Source organism: Rhinopithecus bieti, unplaced genomic scaffold (genome assembly GCF_001698545.2).
Source record: "Rhinopithecus bieti isolate Rb0 unplaced genomic scaffold, ASM169854v2 scaffold_14229, whole genome shotgun sequence".
Classification (NCBI taxonomy): domain Eukaryota; kingdom Metazoa; phylum Chordata; class Mammalia; order Primates; family Cercopithecidae; genus Rhinopithecus; species Rhinopithecus bieti.
Window position 1 is genome coordinate 761,695 of NW_016807978.1, and position 17,689 is coordinate 779,383.

The 17,689-nt window shown below is 37.6% G+C and overlaps 1 protein-coding gene across 1 annotated transcript in view; it reads right to left on the reverse strand.

The window, feature by feature from the left end:
• The window catches only part of ABI2 (abl interactor 2), a 114,433-nt gene that overhangs the window by 51,055 nt on the left and 45,689 nt on the right, over positions 1-17,689 (reverse strand). The window contains 2 exon segments of the mRNA XM_017884381.1: positions 7,033-7,050; positions 8,829-9,005. Of these exon segments, the coding sequence (XP_017739870.1) occupies positions 7,033-7,050; positions 8,829-9,005 (195 nt within the window).

Below are 17,689 nucleotides of genomic sequence, written 5' to 3' on the forward strand. Positions count from 1 at the left end.
TGATCTTGGCTCACTACAACCTCCACCTCCCGGGTTCAAGCAATTCTCCTGCCTCAGCCTCCTGAGTAGCCGGGATTACAGGTGCGCCACCACGCCCAGCTAATTTTTGTATTTTTAGTAGAGATGGGGTTTGGCCAGGCTGGTCTCAAACTCCTGACCTCAGGTCTCCCAAAGTGCTGGGATTACAGGCGTGAGCCACCACGCCCGGCCGACATTTCTATTAGTATAACTTGGTACATTTTATGATTTGTAGAATCATCAAATGACTGCATTTATTTGGTTAATGGGATTGGATGACTAACCTAAGTCACTTAAGAAACAGGAGTCTCTGTAGAATGTTCAAACAATCTAATTTTATACCTCACTAATATTTCATTAACTTTCTATTGAAAGAATTTTCTTTTTTTTTCTTTTTTTTTTTTTTTTTTTTGAGACGGAGTCTCGCTCGTGTCGCTCCGACTGGAGTACAGTGGCCGATCTCAGCCACTTGAAGCCTCCGCCTCCCGGGTTACCCATTCTCCCTGCATCAGCCTCCCGAGTACTGGGACTACAGGCGGCCCACCCACCTCGCCCCGGATGTTTTTGGTATTTTTAGTAAGACGGGGTTTCACCGTGTTAGCCAGGATGGGTCCTCGATCTCCTGACTCGTGGATCCGCCCAGTCTCAGCCTCCCAAAGTCTGGGATTACAGGCTTGACCAACAACGCCCACCTAAGAATTTTTCAATATTTCCCTCAAGGCAGCTTTTCCCTTGTGAAAAATGTTTCTACATTAAGTAAAACAATAAACATGCTATGCAGAATATAAATACTGCCATCAATTTTGAAGAAAAGGAAGAACAGAAATCAATGCCAAACAAAATAATTTTTATAATAGGTAAAATCTATATTATAAAGTTAAACTATATTTCAGAACTAAAATAATTTGGTAAAAATAAAAATACATTTACTAGACAGCCATCATGATTGATCCTAAAAAAACTATTTTAAGGGAAGTATTTAAGAGATAAAACATTTCCTGACAAGTAGCAAAACAGATGAGATCTCTATGTGCTGATGGAGAGGAACTTAACAAGAGCAAGAGCGAGAGAGAGAGAGAACATATACCATAAACTCAAGACAAGGAAAACAAAGCAATCCTGCAGCCACTTCATAATAGCAATTTCACTTGAAATATTTTTTAAAGTTACAAACAAAGCAGAACTATCATCAGGCACATAATAACAGTTTAGGGAATCAGAACAATACTCTGGTGGCTGATACCAATGATAATTTCGTTATGTATTTTTTATTCCATAAAATGAAAAGTCCTCAAGAGCTAAGTGAAGCAGGTATTAGGTACAAGAAGAAAAGTTGGAAAAGTCCCCACTTTTTCCATACCAGAGAGAAACCTCCAAAACAGAAGAAATATTTCATTTAGGTGATGAAGGTTAATGCATGGCCACAGTTCAAACACTTCCCCACTGGGCCATGATGAAGGAATGCAAATACCACCAGAGGTAGAAGCAGTTCCTTTACGACCAGGCCTTGGAGATCACTACAACTGGTGCCATCCATTAAGCCAATTATTGTGACTTAATGCCTTTTTTTTGTTTTTTTTTTGTTTTTTTTGAGATGGAGTCTTGCTCTGTCGCCCAGGCTGGAGTGCAGTGGCCAGATCTCAGCTCACTGCAAGCTCCGCCTCCCGGGTTTACGCCATTCTCCTGCCTCAGCCTCCCAAGTAGCTGGGACTACAGGTGCCCGCCACCTCGCCCGGCTAGTTTTTTTTTTGTATTTTTTAGTAGAGACGGGGTTTCACCAGGTTAGCCAGGATGGTCTCGATCTCCTGACCTCGTGATCCACCCGTCTCAGCCTCCCAAAGTGCTGAGATTACAGGCTTGAGCCACCACGCCCGGCCTGACTTAATACTTTTTCTACAATGCTCCTACGTATCCTGCTCTGCCTTCTTTGGTACATTCAATACCTCCTTGAATACTGATATAATATTCATTACAAATATCATGTCTGGACAGCCAAGTATCTCTAATTCATAGAAGACATCACCTCTGCTATGAAATCTCCCATTAACAGATGACCTACTACAACAGAACAGTGGCAGACGCATCCTAAAATGTTATATGTGGTATACCCCTTATCTATTCATCTCCTACCAGACCTCTAGGTACAAGAGTAAAGGCATGTGGGGAAAAAAAAAAGGGGGGGAGCACGTGGGGAAAAAAAGGAGACAAAATGTCTATAAAATGATTTCTCTGCTTTAAAGGTATTTTGAAATAAATAAGACTCACATGCTTAAAATAAAAAGCAATGTCTGACTGGGCATGGTGGCTCATGCCTGTAATCCCAGCACTTTGGGAGGCCAAGGAGGGCAGATCACCTGAGGTCAGGAGTTCGGAGACCAGCCTGGCCAACATGGCAAAACCCTGTCTCTACTAAAAGTACAAAAACTAGCCGGGCGTGGAGGCAGGTACCTGTAATCCCAGCTGCTCAGAAGGCTGAGGCAGGGAGAATCACTTGAACCCGGGAGATGGGGGTTGCAGTGAGCCATAGCACCACTGCACTCCAGCTTGGGTGACAGAGTGAGACTCCATCTCAAAAAAAAAAAGAAAAAAGAAATGTCTACAGATTCTATAGAAATTAAAAATAAAAAGACATATCAATGTGAGAAGAAATTGTTAGGGAAGGTTTCATAGAGAAAAACCAGCTCAGGTTTTCTCTATGAAACCTTCCCTAACAATTTCTTCAACTTGTTAAGTTTTAAAAGAACAGGATTCCAGACTGGGCAACACAGCAAGACTACGTCTCTTTAAAAAAAAAAAAAAAAAAAAAAAACCAGCCAGGAGTGGCTATAGTCCCACTACTTGAGAGGCTGAGGCAGGAGGATCACTTGAGCCCAAGGATACAGCGAGCTACCATGCCACGGCACTCCAGCCTGAGCAACAGAGCAAGACCCTATCTCTTTAAAAAAAAGAAAAGAGAATTTAAATATACAAATAGAAGAGGGGAAGTGTATGTAGGTTGTGTCTGTATGTGAAATAGTGAGGATGAGAAAAAGCTGAGGTCAGTCACCTCTGGGCCTTCATTCTCTGTCTAGTTTTGTTCCCCATTATAGTCCCATGTAGTACATAATTCTTTGGCTTTCTAGAGACCTCTATCCCTCTCTTCAGAGGATATATGTTCCTATTTCAATTCCTAAGGGAAACCAGGAAAAGGACGAGAAGATCCTCTGAGGAAAATCAAAGTTGAAACCAGGAATTAGAGTATAAATTCAGGACAGAGGTTAAGATTTTTAGTAAAAGGGTTAAAAGACAAAAAAGCCTATCAAGTCGAGAGTCCAATAATAAAACACAGAGAATAAGGGAACATAAGATTAGGAGTAAGAGGAAAGAGAAACAGGTAAAGAAAGCAGAAGAAAACAAGAGAAATAAAGATGGACAAACTCCTGCTTGATTTTGAAAAGAGATTCTAACAACTGGCTTTTGTCAAAACAGAATTGATGGCTTAAGGTTGGAACTTATAGTCAAAACAGATGGGTCTCTTGAAGGTTGAGCTTTTCTTTCAGGTGCTGTATCGGATAAATTTTTAAGAGCGCACCTTCAACTGTACCTGAAAGCTAGAAATGTACGAAGAATTTATCATATTTCTGTAAGGAATGACAAATACTTGCTAAAAATAGTACTCAAGTGAAAACAGTCCATTTTTTAAACATGGGGCTAAATGATGGATCTTCAAGATACTAGGCAAAATTTTTAAAACTATTATATTCTTAATTTGCTGGCTGTAAAACCCTTAAGCCCTGCTCATCAATTATTAAGAATCTGAGCTGGGCACAGTGGCTCACATCTGTAATCCCAGCACTTTCGAAGGCTGAGGTGGATGGATCACAAGGTCAGGAGTTTGAGACCAACCTGGCCAATATGGTGAAACCCCGTCTCTAGTAAAAGTACAAAAATTAGCCAGGCGTGGCGGCGGGCGCCCATAATCCCAGCTACTACGGAGGCTGAGGCAGGAGAATCACTTGAACCCGGGAGGCAGAAGTTGCAGTGAGCCAAGATCGCGCCACTGCACTCCAGCTTGGGCGACAGAGCAACACTCCATCTCAAAAAAAAAAAAAAGAAAAGAAAAGATTCTGCTTGGGCGATGTTCAACTGAAATAATACGTTAAGAAACATAAGTTTTTATTACTTTTGATTAAACTAATATGTTTATTTTAAAATACTGAAGTTTAGCTTCATTAGTGACAATTTTAATGTTTTCAACACAAAATTCATTACAAACACATCATACTGACCTCAGTAACAGGGTCTTAAAATTCTTTTTACTACTAAAAGAGTACTGGCCAGGCATGGTGGCTCACAATTGGGAGGCCAAGGTGAGAGGATGGCTTGACCACAGTTCAAGACCAGGCAGGCCAACACAGTGAGACCCCATCTCTACAAAATTTTTTTTAAAAAATAGCCAGGCATGGTGGTGCACGCATGTACTACCAACTACTCAGGAAGCTGAGGCAGGAGAACTACTTGAGTCAGGGCAGTCAAGGCTACAGCAAGCCGTGATCACACCGGTGCACTCCTAGGGGACAGAGAGAGACCCTGTTTCCAAAGAAAAAAAAGAATAGGGAATAGGAACCAGTTCAAGGTACATTCCACTTTTATATGACCTTAGGTATATATGAAAACACATCCAATATGGCACTCTATCCACTGACCTTGTACGTCCTTTGTTGTAAAACTATTACCATACTGTTACTTTTTTGTTGTTTTTTTTTTGTTTTTTTTTTTTTGTTTTTTTGAGACGGAGTCTCATTCTGTCGCCCAGGCTGGAGTGCAGTGGCACGATCTCGGCTCACTGCAAGCTCTACCTCCCGGGTTCACGCCATTCTCCTGCCTCAGCCTCCCGAGCAGGTGGGACTACAGGCGCCCACCACCTCGCCCGGCTAATTTTTTGTACTTTTAGTAGAGACAGAGTTTCACTGTGTTAGCTAGAATGGTCTCGATCTCCTGATCTCGTGATCCGCCTGTCTCAGCCTCCCAAAGTGCTGGGATTACAGGCGTGAGCCACCGCGCCTGGCCTATTACCATACTGTTTTTAAAAACCTTATGAACTCTTAAATTTGTAACTTGACTGAAGAAAAACAAAAACAGTTAATGCAAATTTCAGATGACAAGAACCATTAAGCATCAAACATGCTGTATAAAATAGTAAAAGTTAAACTCTTAAACAAGGAGGTCTCTTCTGACTCAAATCCTACACGTCTGGTCCTAAAGTATGATGACTTTCTCTAGAGTCTGTCTGAAAAGTATAAAAAGTATGACAGCAATGGGAGCAGCAAAGACAGAGCTCAAAAAGTGCTGAGGAAGAGATAAAAGAGGAGTAGAAAGAAAAAGGACTAGGTCTTAAATAGGCTTTAAATTTTAAGCACATTTTAAAGCAACATTTAATCAGCTACCCTGATTAAAATGAGGATAAGGAATCCATGCCATTGCCGATCAGGAGACTTCTAAGATACTTGCAAGAATCCACAGGTCTCCAAAAAGCTCAGGGATCTTATCTAAGTGTGATTCTTCATTATATCTTTCTAGGAGACTCTCAGTTTGGCCTATCTCTCACAACGGAAACAGATCCTGACGCAGGAACATCAAGAAGGAATCATAGTGGGGTTTACAGAAAACAAGCATAAGGCAGTGGCTTGGGCAAGCTAAACTTTTAAGGGTAAAGAATTTGTTTGTTTCCGTATTTTTTCTTCAGTTAAACTTCCCGTGTACTTCTATCACTTTGGAGGTTAACACATCAATGGTCAAAATTTGAATACAGACTTTAGGGTAAAAGGACCAAAGCAGCCACAGTCTGCTTTTGGTCTAGTTCACTGCAACCCACCTATTTTAAGCAAAAGGAATTTCTTCACAATTCCACGTCTTACTCACTATGACTGAGGATTTGGAACCAACAATCCAATCAATAATACAGGAGTCCATATGCTTGGGCTCTTCCAATCAAATCTACCTACCATGGGCAGGTGAAAGTTGTGTGGCCATAGTTAGTACTAGTTAATGATTCAAAGCTCAGTCATCTTGTCATCACTTTCTACACTGAAGATATGGCAAATAATGGGTGTTAGATGGGAGGAATATATATTTGAAAATAAACTATGAAACTCACCTACAAAAAAACATCAAAGAAGAAATGCATGCTAAGTTTGGTATATAATTGTAGCAACCTTCAATTTTAGGCAGACTTCTTGAATATAGTTGAATTTCTTTTACCACGAATCCTCCAAAATACCAAAACATTATTGAAACGAATCATAACAGGAAATATCTCTAATTCTTAACTGATATTCTGTTAAACATTGTCATAGGCTTTTGATGTTTTGCGTATAATTATATTCACCTTTAAAACTCTTAAAGTTTATATTGAAATATATTCTTTATTCAGTTATTTGGCAAAAGAATAATTTTCCACAAAATATGATACTGCAACTTAAAAAAAAACCCTGTGTCACTGAATATTTTCTGCTTCTCAATTTCTTTATATGGATTAAAAGATAATGACATATTGTCCATAAGGTATATCAGAAAGCATACCATTTATAGAATAAAAAGGCTATTACACAGGGGGAGGGTTAAATAAAGCACATTAATTGGCCCTCCAATTCATAACAAAGTCTCTATATTTATAAAAATCCAGCTAATTATATTGCATAACATTTTTATGATAGGGTAGCTTACGTTTCAGTTTCACAAAATATATTAACATTACAAAATAACCATTCATTCAACAAATATTTACTAAGCACCTAATGTGTGTCAGGTACTGTTCTAGGCACAAAGGATAGAGCAGTGAACAAAATAGACAAAAATATCTGCCCGCAAGGAACATGAAGACACACCACAAAGTTGCATGACAAAAAATAAAACAAAAAGGAGGAATTATTTATTGGGTTTTAAAAGGCCAAGTGTTAACTATCTCTTTAACTCCCCATATGTAATATTCTACATAAGAACAAAGAATGGAAATCCAGCCCTGGAATCTCTTACCTTAAATCTAAGCAACCACTTAATGCATAAATGAAGCAAATAAAAGAGGTAAGGAAAAAAAGCATTGAAAGGTTAGTTGAAACTTCAGGATGTGAAGAGAAAGGAAAAAAAGAAAAAACAAGTTAAGCATTCAGCATTAACAAAATAATGTTTCAGTAGATCATAGAAAGAGTGGTTAAAGCAGAATGTGTCATGAACAGAAGTTTCTTTGATGAATTCAAGACACTGTTTTATTCAAAATTTAATTTTATTAAAGATTTCTTCAAATTAATGACCTTTAAACATAGAAAGTCAAAAAATGAAGGGGCTAGAATCCTAAAAGAAAAGCATCTTACTTTGAGGATTATAAGAATGGGGGATGTAAACATATGAATTATATATATTAAAAAAATCAGATTACTTTTTTCTTACATAATTGGGCAAACAGAAATGTCACACTTTATATTCTAAGTATCTTTTTGGCATTAGATTCTGGCAGTATTCTAAAATATTCCATTAGCAGTTGTTAGCCTTGAATAAATTTTCCCAAGTTAGAATAAATTTCAGTTATTAACTAACCATCCAATTACACATCTTATTTTAACATGCTCTTATTAATAATCTAAATGCATGTAGGTATTGGCTATAAAATTAAATATTGGGCAGGCACAATGGCTTACACCTGTAATCCCAACATTTTGGGAGACCAAGATGGGAAGATCACTTGAGGATAGGAGTTCATGACCATCCTGGACAACACAGACAGGCCCTGTCACTACAAAAAATTTAGCTCAGCACAGTGGCATATGCCTGTAGTCCCAGGGAAGCTGACAAGGGAAGATCATCTGAGCCCAGGAGTTCAAGGTTGGAGTAAGCTATGATTGTGCCACTGCACTCCAACCTAGGTGATAGAGTGAGACCTTGTCTCAGAAAAGTTAAATTAAATATCATATTCCAGATAATAGTGCTTGCATCAAAACTCTGAAGAGAGATTTTAAAATAAATTTACAGTATATATTTTCTTTTACCTAGATCTACATTAAATTTAGATTTAACTGATTTCCATCCATAACAGTGTGTGTTTTTTAAGTATGCTTATATTAGAAAAAAAACAACTACATGAACTGTACAGTATCATTATAAGCATGTATGTATGTATATTTACTCATATCTGATAAGTCACTGTCTTTCAAACTACTGATCAGATGTAAGTTGATACTCAGCTAAAGCTCTGAATCATTAAGTTCAAACACCAATTTAAATGAAATTTGCATGTTTTAGGCACCCAAATACATCTTAAAAGACAGTCAAAATATATAATAGCTATACACTCAAAAGCAGTGGCAATATTAATTCACCTAACACTATTTTGCCCAAAATGTTGGGATAAAATTATTTTAGAAAATTCAAACTACATGTTTATTAATATATGTTGTTTTTGAAAACTAATGCCAAAAGTCTGCTGATAAATACTTGAGATAAGGTAAACACTTTCATAATAACATGATGATTTTTTAATCAGCCATATTAAATTAAAATTGGAAAGACTACACTACACTTATTTACTCAAACCATAGGAGGTATTATCATCACTAAGCAAATACAATTCATTCAAAGATGATTGTTTAAAACTTGAGAATACAGCACTAAGAAAAAGTAAAAAGGGTAAAACAGTTATAGTAGCAAGGAATCTTCACGACAACTGGGCCAAGACTTTGTCCTCTAGGAAAGAAAGATAGATAAAAAGCTTAATTTTCTCAAGAGTTAGTTTAATTATGGGTTACTACTTTTAAAAGCTTGAAAAAAATTATACCTACCTTTACTCCATGTCCAATATCATCTAGAATTGTATAGTCAATAGGTTTTCTAATATAACGAACTGGTCGTTCAAGGTTGGCTGGAGCAATAATCTTATGCGTCCTTGAAGTGTTTTTATTGGTAGTCAAAATACCAATTTCTCTTCTTGCAACTTTCTCTTTATGAATATCAACTGTCTGCAAAATATAATGTAAAAAACACAAAAATGTATAGTTCTAATATCCACAAAAATCAAAATATATATGCCTAGAGATTTAATATTGCTACTCATATTCTAAACTATGCTTGCTAAATTTTATTCTTCTAGACTACTGACTTCCTCCATTTTCAGGTTAAAGCAAGGGCTGGTAAACCATAGCCAAATTTGGCCCATCACCTGATTTTTACAGCCCACAAGCTAAGAGTAGTGTTAACATTTTTTAATGTTTGGATAAAAGAACAACAGCAACAAAAAACCTTCACGTGAAAATTATATAACATTCAAATTTCCTTTTCCATAAGTAAAGTTTTATTGGAATACAACCATGCTGCTTACTTGCTTATTTGTCTAGACTTTACACTGTAATGGCAGAGATGAGCCACAACAGAGACGGCATGGCCCACAAACATTGAAGTATACATTAGCTGGCTCCTTTACAGAAAAGGTTTGCCAACCCCTGGGTTAAAGCATGCTAACTTTTTCCTCTCCATTAAGATTCAGACTAATATAGTGATTAAGAAAGCCCCTGAAATTAATCTAGTTACATTTTTAATGACCTATAATTTCTATTCATGTTTAAACATCTTTTTATTTAAAAGGAAAGAGGGCTGAAATATAATGTTAAAAATAAAGCCAGGCACAGTGGCTCAGGCTTGTAATCCAAGTACTTTGGGAGGCCAAGGTGGGCAGACTGCTTGACCCCAGGAGTTCATGACCAGCCTGGGCAACATGGCGAAACCCCGTCTCTACAAAAAGCAGCTGGGTATGATGGCATGTGCCTGTAATCCCAGCTATTTGAGAGGCTGAAGTGAGAGAATCACTTGAGTCCAGAAGGTCAAAGTTGCAGTGAGCCATGACTGCACCACTGCACTCTAGCCTGGGTGACAGAGCAAGACCCTGTCTCAAAAAACAAAACAGCCATTTTTTGACCCCAAAAGACCAAGTTGCTTGGGCAAAGCTGCTTATACTTTTATCATGACAAAATGCCTGTAAAATATTTCATTAATTTATTTATATTTATTAAATGTTCCATAGGACATAAGAGTAAGAATGTATTGTAATTACAATCTTCTATTTGCTAACAGAGGGTGAATTTCTCCACATACACAGGTAGTTAGTACACTAAAGCAAAATTTTTTAAACTGCAAGCTGCAATTTAGTGGTATGTAAGCAGCAATTATTTCAAACCAAATAGAACAGAAACATCAGACTGCATGTACACACAGTAAGTTAAAAGTACTGTTTCTTGAAAAGTCTGTTTATTACATACATAAATAGATACATGAATTATGTGAATACTATGTAAAAAAATTTTTTTCCTGTGTGTTGCAGTCAACAGAGTTTGAAAAATCACTTCACTAAAATGGTTCACATCTCTTACAACCAATTCCTGGCTCAAGCAGCAATCAACAGACACATTTTTTGCTAACTCTTCCCCAGTCCCACTTCAATGTCCTACTTCAATTTCCCCTTTGTAAAAGAACCCGGTAGTAACAATCAAGAGAAAAGATAATCATCATGACATTATAAAATACTATTTTAAGAAATCTGAACACAAATCATTTATCCTTCTAAACTGCCTCAAGTAAGAGATAAGCTTGAAACAAATTCAAAGTCTCTTACTTCTCTACAACCAAGAGATCTTAAAAACAACAGGATCTGTATGTTCCAGAGCTAACGCATGTATAAACAGAACCTCAAATAAAAAACTAACCATGGTAGTAATCTTACAATTTTAAGTATTTCTTTTTAAGAAAAAAATAATCTCTAAACTTTTCTATGCATGTTAGGCTAATTATGAGAATAGCTTTCCTCTTCAACTGCTTGGGAAAACTATAACAGAAAAGTTAAGTTTGCGTATTAGTGATGACATTGGAATTCACTTAATTTCTAACTTTAGAGAAATGTAAATTAATCACATTTTGATTAAAGTTTATTTTTATGAGACAGTGTCTCACTCTGTTGCCCTGGCTGGAGTGGAGTGGCCCAATCATGGCTCACTGCATCCTCAACCTCTCAGGCTCAAATGATTCTCCCGCCTGAGCTTCCTAAGGAGCTGGGACTACAGGTGTGTTCCACCATGCTGGCCTAATTTCTATACTGTCTGTAGAGTTGGGGTTTTTCCATGTTGTTCAGGCAGGTCTTGAACTCCTAAGCTCAAGTGATCCACACACCTTGGCCTCCCAAAGTGCTGGGATTCAGGAGTAAGCCAATGTACCTGGCCTTGAATAAAGTTTAGTGAGTCATTCTGAATCATTAAAAATATGGGCTAGAAATATTATTTCATGCCATCAAGAATGCTTCAAAAAACAAAATATGACACTTTTTGTATAAAATGGGTCTATCAGATCAATAAAAGGTTCATCAGAAAATATAATCCTCAAGACATTGTTTTATTCTCCCCAGTTTTTAGAAATGTACTTAACTTATTCAGAAATGAAACTACAAGAGTGTAAACCTGACCAACCATAACAGAATTACAAGCTTATAGCTTCTATTTCAAATCTGCATACTATAAATATACATTTTTTTGCAACATGGTCTCACTCTGTCACACAGGCTGGAGTGCAGTGGGACAATCACAGTATACTGTAGTCTTGAACTCCTAGGCTCAAGCGATCCTCTCACCTCAGCCTCCTCAGTAGCTAGGACTACAGACGTGCACCACCATGCCCAGCTAATTTTATTTTTTGTAGAGATGGGATGTCACTGTGTTGCCCAGGATGGTCTTGAACTCCTGACTTCAAGCAATGCTCCTGCCTCAGTCTCCCAAAGTGCTGGGATTATAGGCATGAGCCACCGTGCCTGGCATGTACTATAAATATTAATAAATCTCTGGAGAATGAACAGGGAGAAATCATCTTCCACTTATTATTTACACTAACACACAGTAATATTTTATAACAAGCACATATTTCTTAATTGTTTGAAAAATTGAGACTTTAAAAAAGCATGAAAATATAAATTAGAAATCTCTTCATTTCATCTTATAGAGATGTGACTTGGTCTAGGGATTGGGGACATTTACATATTACCCATATGTTCTCTTCATATACACACAAACACATACTAAGCCCAAACCCATAGACCATAACAGTAAAATAAAAGGAAGACCAATACAGCAAATAAAAAGGTAACAATAAGCCTAAAATAAGGGGTCATTGTTATAATAGAGCAAAAAAAATGGCACTAAGCTTCCAGGGAGAGAAGGCAAAGTAGAACCATAATGAGTTACAAAGAAATATATCAATTCATCAGGAAAGTGAAATGTTTCCCAGGACTACACTCTTTAAAAATATATTTGTTGTTGCTTCTTATATCAAATCTCAGTAAAAACTGAAGGTATATTTTTTAAACATAATTTTTTAACAGCATAAGTATACAGAAAGTCAAAATAATTTAGTTTGGCTATATGATGTTTTTAATTGTCTACTTCAAAGAATGCCTACATCTTAGAAACACTAGGGGCAGGGTAACTCAACAGTGGCACTATTGACATTTTGGGCTTGATAATTCTTTGTTGTGGGCGGGGATGAAGGCTGCTGTCTTGAGGATTGTAGAATATAGAAAAGCATCCAGGTAGGTAACTGTAGCACTCCCCCACCATGAGATGTGACAACCAAAAATGTCTAACATTGCAAATGTCCACTTGGGGGCAAAACTTCCCTGGTTGAGAACCAAAGATCTATAGAGGAAGGACTAATTAGCTGGTCGCTCACTTCATTCAATCTCAAATCGCAATTGTTTCCAAATTTTTTCACAAGTCGATTCAAGATCAACGCCTCTAATTTGCCTAAGTATAGATATTTGAAGTAAATAACTTTTCAAATACATCTATAATAATAAACGTAATCTAACAAGGGTATAATCTGTATTCTTGCCATCATACTACCACACCGGGTGAAACTGCAGGAGTTTCTATGGGCAGGAGAAAATATGCCTTTAGAAAATGGTGCCGGGCGCGGTGGCTCATGCCTGTAATCCCAGCACTTTGGGAGGCCGAAGCGGGCGGATCACGAGGTCAGGAGATCGAAACCATCCTGGCTAACATGGTGAAACCCCCTCTCTACTAAAAATACAAAAAATTGGCCAGGCGCAGTGGCAGGCGCCTGTAGTCCCAGCTACTCAGGAGGCTGAGGCAGGAGAATGGCGTAAACCTGGGAGGCGGAGCTTGCAGTGAGCTGAGATCGCGCCACTGCACTCCAGCCTGGGCGACAGAGCGAGACTCCATCTCAAAAAAAAAAGAGAAAATGGCCACGGTTCTATTTCGAGTTTGAATAATTTGACAGAGAGCACTAAATCTATTTCATAAACAAGCAGAAGATTCTCAGATTCTCAGGTTGGTCCAGAAGATTCTAAAGGTTTTCAGCAATCATCTGCTTCAATTTTTTTTATAGCTTTCACTTGTAGAAAATAAGCACAGTCAAATTAGACAGAATAATAAACACTCCCTCCTCACACCTATCATGCAGCTTTAACATTCATAAATTCGTAGACAACTGTCAGCTGTAAAAGAAATTTAGGAAAGCTCCTGTAACATATTCTTAAATAAAATATGGCTACTATGTTTTTCCTAAATCAAATTCACAGCTATCAGTAATTATGGCATTTGCCCTCAGGATATTCTTTGACATTATAATGTTAAATTTCATTCAGTTAAATTCTGGAAATACAAGTTCAACACTGATATTCAGGATGAATTTTAAAAGTAAGAAAAGTATTTCAAATTTATCCTGGGTTTTTTAAGTGACTAGTTATACGACAATAAACCTACTTATTTAGAAGAGGCCTCAACAACAGCACTCACCTGTGGCAAGTAAAAAATGTGTTCTGCTAGCAAAGACGACCATAACTAATGCAAATACACAATTAATATAATTATTGTTTGCTACAGATCCCGTTAACCAAAAACCACACCAATATATATCACTGCAATGTGTAGGACTTAAACATCTATTCTCCCACAGTTCCTTATTAATTAGTTTCCCCATCCTTCTCACTGATATTGCCAAGCTGATCTCGCATGCTGCAGGCTTCCCCCATGACACTTCAGCCACACAGTGCGAAACCCAGGTTCCTTAAGGATACCTTTTATGGCCTTGAGATAACCATACTGACTCCCAGCTCCTTTGCAAGCCTGAGCCCCACTCCCACATCTCCCTCATGAACCCAAGCACATGCTCAGGCCACAGCAGATGACAGGAAGGTACTGTATAAAATATTTTGTTTTAGGATTATCCATGCATTGTCATTTCCCGTTACCACAGATAATTGAGAGTTGACTGTACTGGATAGCACTACCTCAGTTAGCTGCCCATCGGTGTGGGAAAACATCTGCAATCAAACAGTTACAGTGGATTAACCCAACTAAATTGGGTGTTTTTAAGTATGTCTCAATTTTTTTATTAGTAAGCTAATGTTTCAAATAAACATATTTAAATTACAATTATTCTTCAAATTATGTATCATTCATAAAACAAATTAGTTACTAACAGTAATTTTCAGTTTTTTATAAAGTAATATAAAATTATGTAGGAAATTAATTGGGAAGTATAAAAAGTCTACTTTCTATGCATAATTACATATTGATAACCTTCAGTATATCTCCTTAATTAAAACTGGAAATTTTTTTTTTTTTTTTTTTGAGACAGAGTCTCACTTTCCACCTAAGCTGGAATGCAGTGGCACAATGTCAGCTCACCGCAACCTCTGCCCCCAGGTTCAAGCAATTCTCCTACCTCAGCCTCCAGAGTAGTTGGGATTACAGCTGCCCACCACCACACCCGGCTAACTTTTGTATTTTTAGTAGAGACAGGGTTTCACCATGTTGGCCAGGATGGTCTCGAACTCCTGACCTCAGGTGATCCACCCACCTTGGCCTCCCAAAGTGCTGGGATTACAGGCATGAGCCACTGAGCCTGGCCAAAATTGGAAATTCTTAAGCAAGGCTATCTATATAAACTTTTTTGGTTTTTTTGTTTTTGAGACAGTGTCTCACTCTGTTGCCCATCCTTGAATCCAGTGGCATGAACATGGCTCACTGCAGCCTCAACCACTTGGGCTCAAGTAATACTCCCGCCTCAGCCTCCTGAGTAGCTGGGACTATAAGCATGCACCACCACACCTCGCTAATTTTTGCATTTTTTGGAGAGATGGAGTTTTGCCATGTTGGCCAGGCTGGTCTCGAACTCCTGACCTCAAGGGATCCACCTGCCTCAGCCTCCCAAAGTGCTGGGACTACAGGCATGAGCCACCACACCCAGCCTAAAGTTTTTAGACAGTAAAAACTACCCTACTTGTTGAGTTCTTAAGGTTTAGACTTGCCACTGCCTTTCAATACCTAGCTCTTGAGAAGAATTACTTCCAACCTTATATTATTTAATATTAATTCTTTTCCAGCGCCTTTACTTGTTACCTGCTAACTAATTTAATGCCTGGCCCAGTGAGTCCTACTCAGCCCTTGGGAAGGTGGGATGAGCACTACTTTCTTAAGTTCTTTATGTTGCCTTTTGACCTTGCTTAATCTTTTATTCTAAGCCATCACAAACTTGAACATGGACAAGTACTGACTAATTTTACTAGCTAAGAAAAAAGATGGGACACGCTTAGAAAAATTTTAGTTTACAAACTGATAAGAATTTTAGTTTGAAAAGTGTTTTGCAAACTTTTTATTAAAAAAAACTTACTAGAAAAGGACACAAAATAATGGGCACAGTAAGAAACACTCATCTTTATAATAATGTTACACTACACTGACTTAAAGGTATGTGTGCCTTTACAAGTATTCAGTGAAATTACATGTTTACTCCAATAAGTATATATTCTGGGGAAATATTTAATGTTAACTCCACTATCAGTTTGAAGATCAAAAATTTCATTTGTTTTAATAATATGCTTCCAAAGAACGGACAGGATAACAGCAACAAAGCTAGAGATGGAATTTCTTTAAAATTTACCATCCCTAAAATACACAACATAATCCATGTTAAGAACCAACCCTACTACTACCTTATAGATATGATGTAGTAAAAATTAGTATACTACTTAATACTATATTATCCTTTTAATACAAAAAAGTGTCTGATACTATATATTCCTAATCAGTTAATATCCTGTTTTTGAAAACATCTGACATTTAGAAAGAGTGGGTTACTACTTTGTTTTGTTGAAGTATTTCTCCCCAATACAGAGTAGAGTCAATGGAATTCCCATCCTTGGATTACAATTCAGAGTAACTTGCGAAACAGTTCAGTTAAATTAAAGTAATAGAGGGTTAAGACCAGTGGACACAGATTGAGGTAAAGAGCAGAACCAACAGAACAGAATAGAAGCACATAAAATCAAGCTCATTTGTGAGAATCACAAAAATAAGGAATTCAAGATGGAAGACAGCTAAGAAATTATCCCAACAGTCCTATCTTACAGATGAAAACACTTAAGTTCAAAGAAGTCAAATGTCACACAAGTCAGCAGAAGAGCCAGGGTAAAACCTAGATGCCCTGATCCTTTTCAGAACAATCCGGTTCAGCGTTCATTTTCGTCAAAATGGATGAAAGGGATAGGAGGCTGAAAGGTGGTAAAGTTCTTACCCAGCCAATGGGCAAAAAAATACTAATGGGAAAAGAAACTGAATACCCTAGATAATTAGTATCTACTAGTCCCAAACAACTCCACCCTTATAATTCTTAAGGCTTATTGCCATTCCAATAAATGTGTAATCTTGTCTTTGACCTGACTGAACCCTCCATTCCTTCAACTCAATCTTCACTATAAACTCTCAGAGTCTAGTATTTTTGCCCCATTTGCACAAAAATCTGGTCTCAAGAACCCCGGTTCCCTCTAGAAACATACAATATTTTTAATAACACAAGCATCATAATAAAATTTAACACTCAAACATTTGGAAAAAGTATTTTAGAGGAGGGGCTGGCAAACTAAGGCTCCATGCCAGAATGTGGCCCGCTGCCTGCTTTTATACGGCCCAGAAGCTAAGAAAGGTTTTAACATTTTTAAATCGTTGTTAAAAAATACACACACACACACACACAAAAAAAAAGAAAACATAATTAAAATGTCTTTCAAATCTGTCCACATCTCTACCTTACTTGCAATGTCATCTCTCTTTGCCGGGCATGGTGGCTCATGCCTGTAATCCCAGCACTTTGGGAGGCTGAGGTGGGAGGATCACTTGAGACCAGGCATTCAAGGCCACCCTGGGCAACATCATGAGACTCCATCCCCCCCACCAAAAAAATACAAATACACACACACACACACACACACAGAGAAAAAGGAGAGAGAGAGAGAGAGAGAGAGAGAGAGAGAGAGAATAGGAGAATGATACCATACGTGGCCCACAAAACCTAAAATAGTTATCAATACGTGGCCCACAAAACCTAAAATAGTTATCCTCTGGCCTTTTATTTAAAAAAAAGTTTGCCAACCCCTGTTTTAGAGTATTTACTATTTGTTTTGTAAGCAGAAAATGTTTTCTTCTACACTACAGAATAAAATTTCAGTCTGAAGAACATCAAATAGTTTTGATATTCAACTGAATTTTTAAATAAAGAATTCTACCTGTAAACACAAGTAAAACAAAATTTCAATCCTTGAGGCAAATGTTAGAAAATACATAAATTCTTGGCCGGGCGCGGTGGCTCA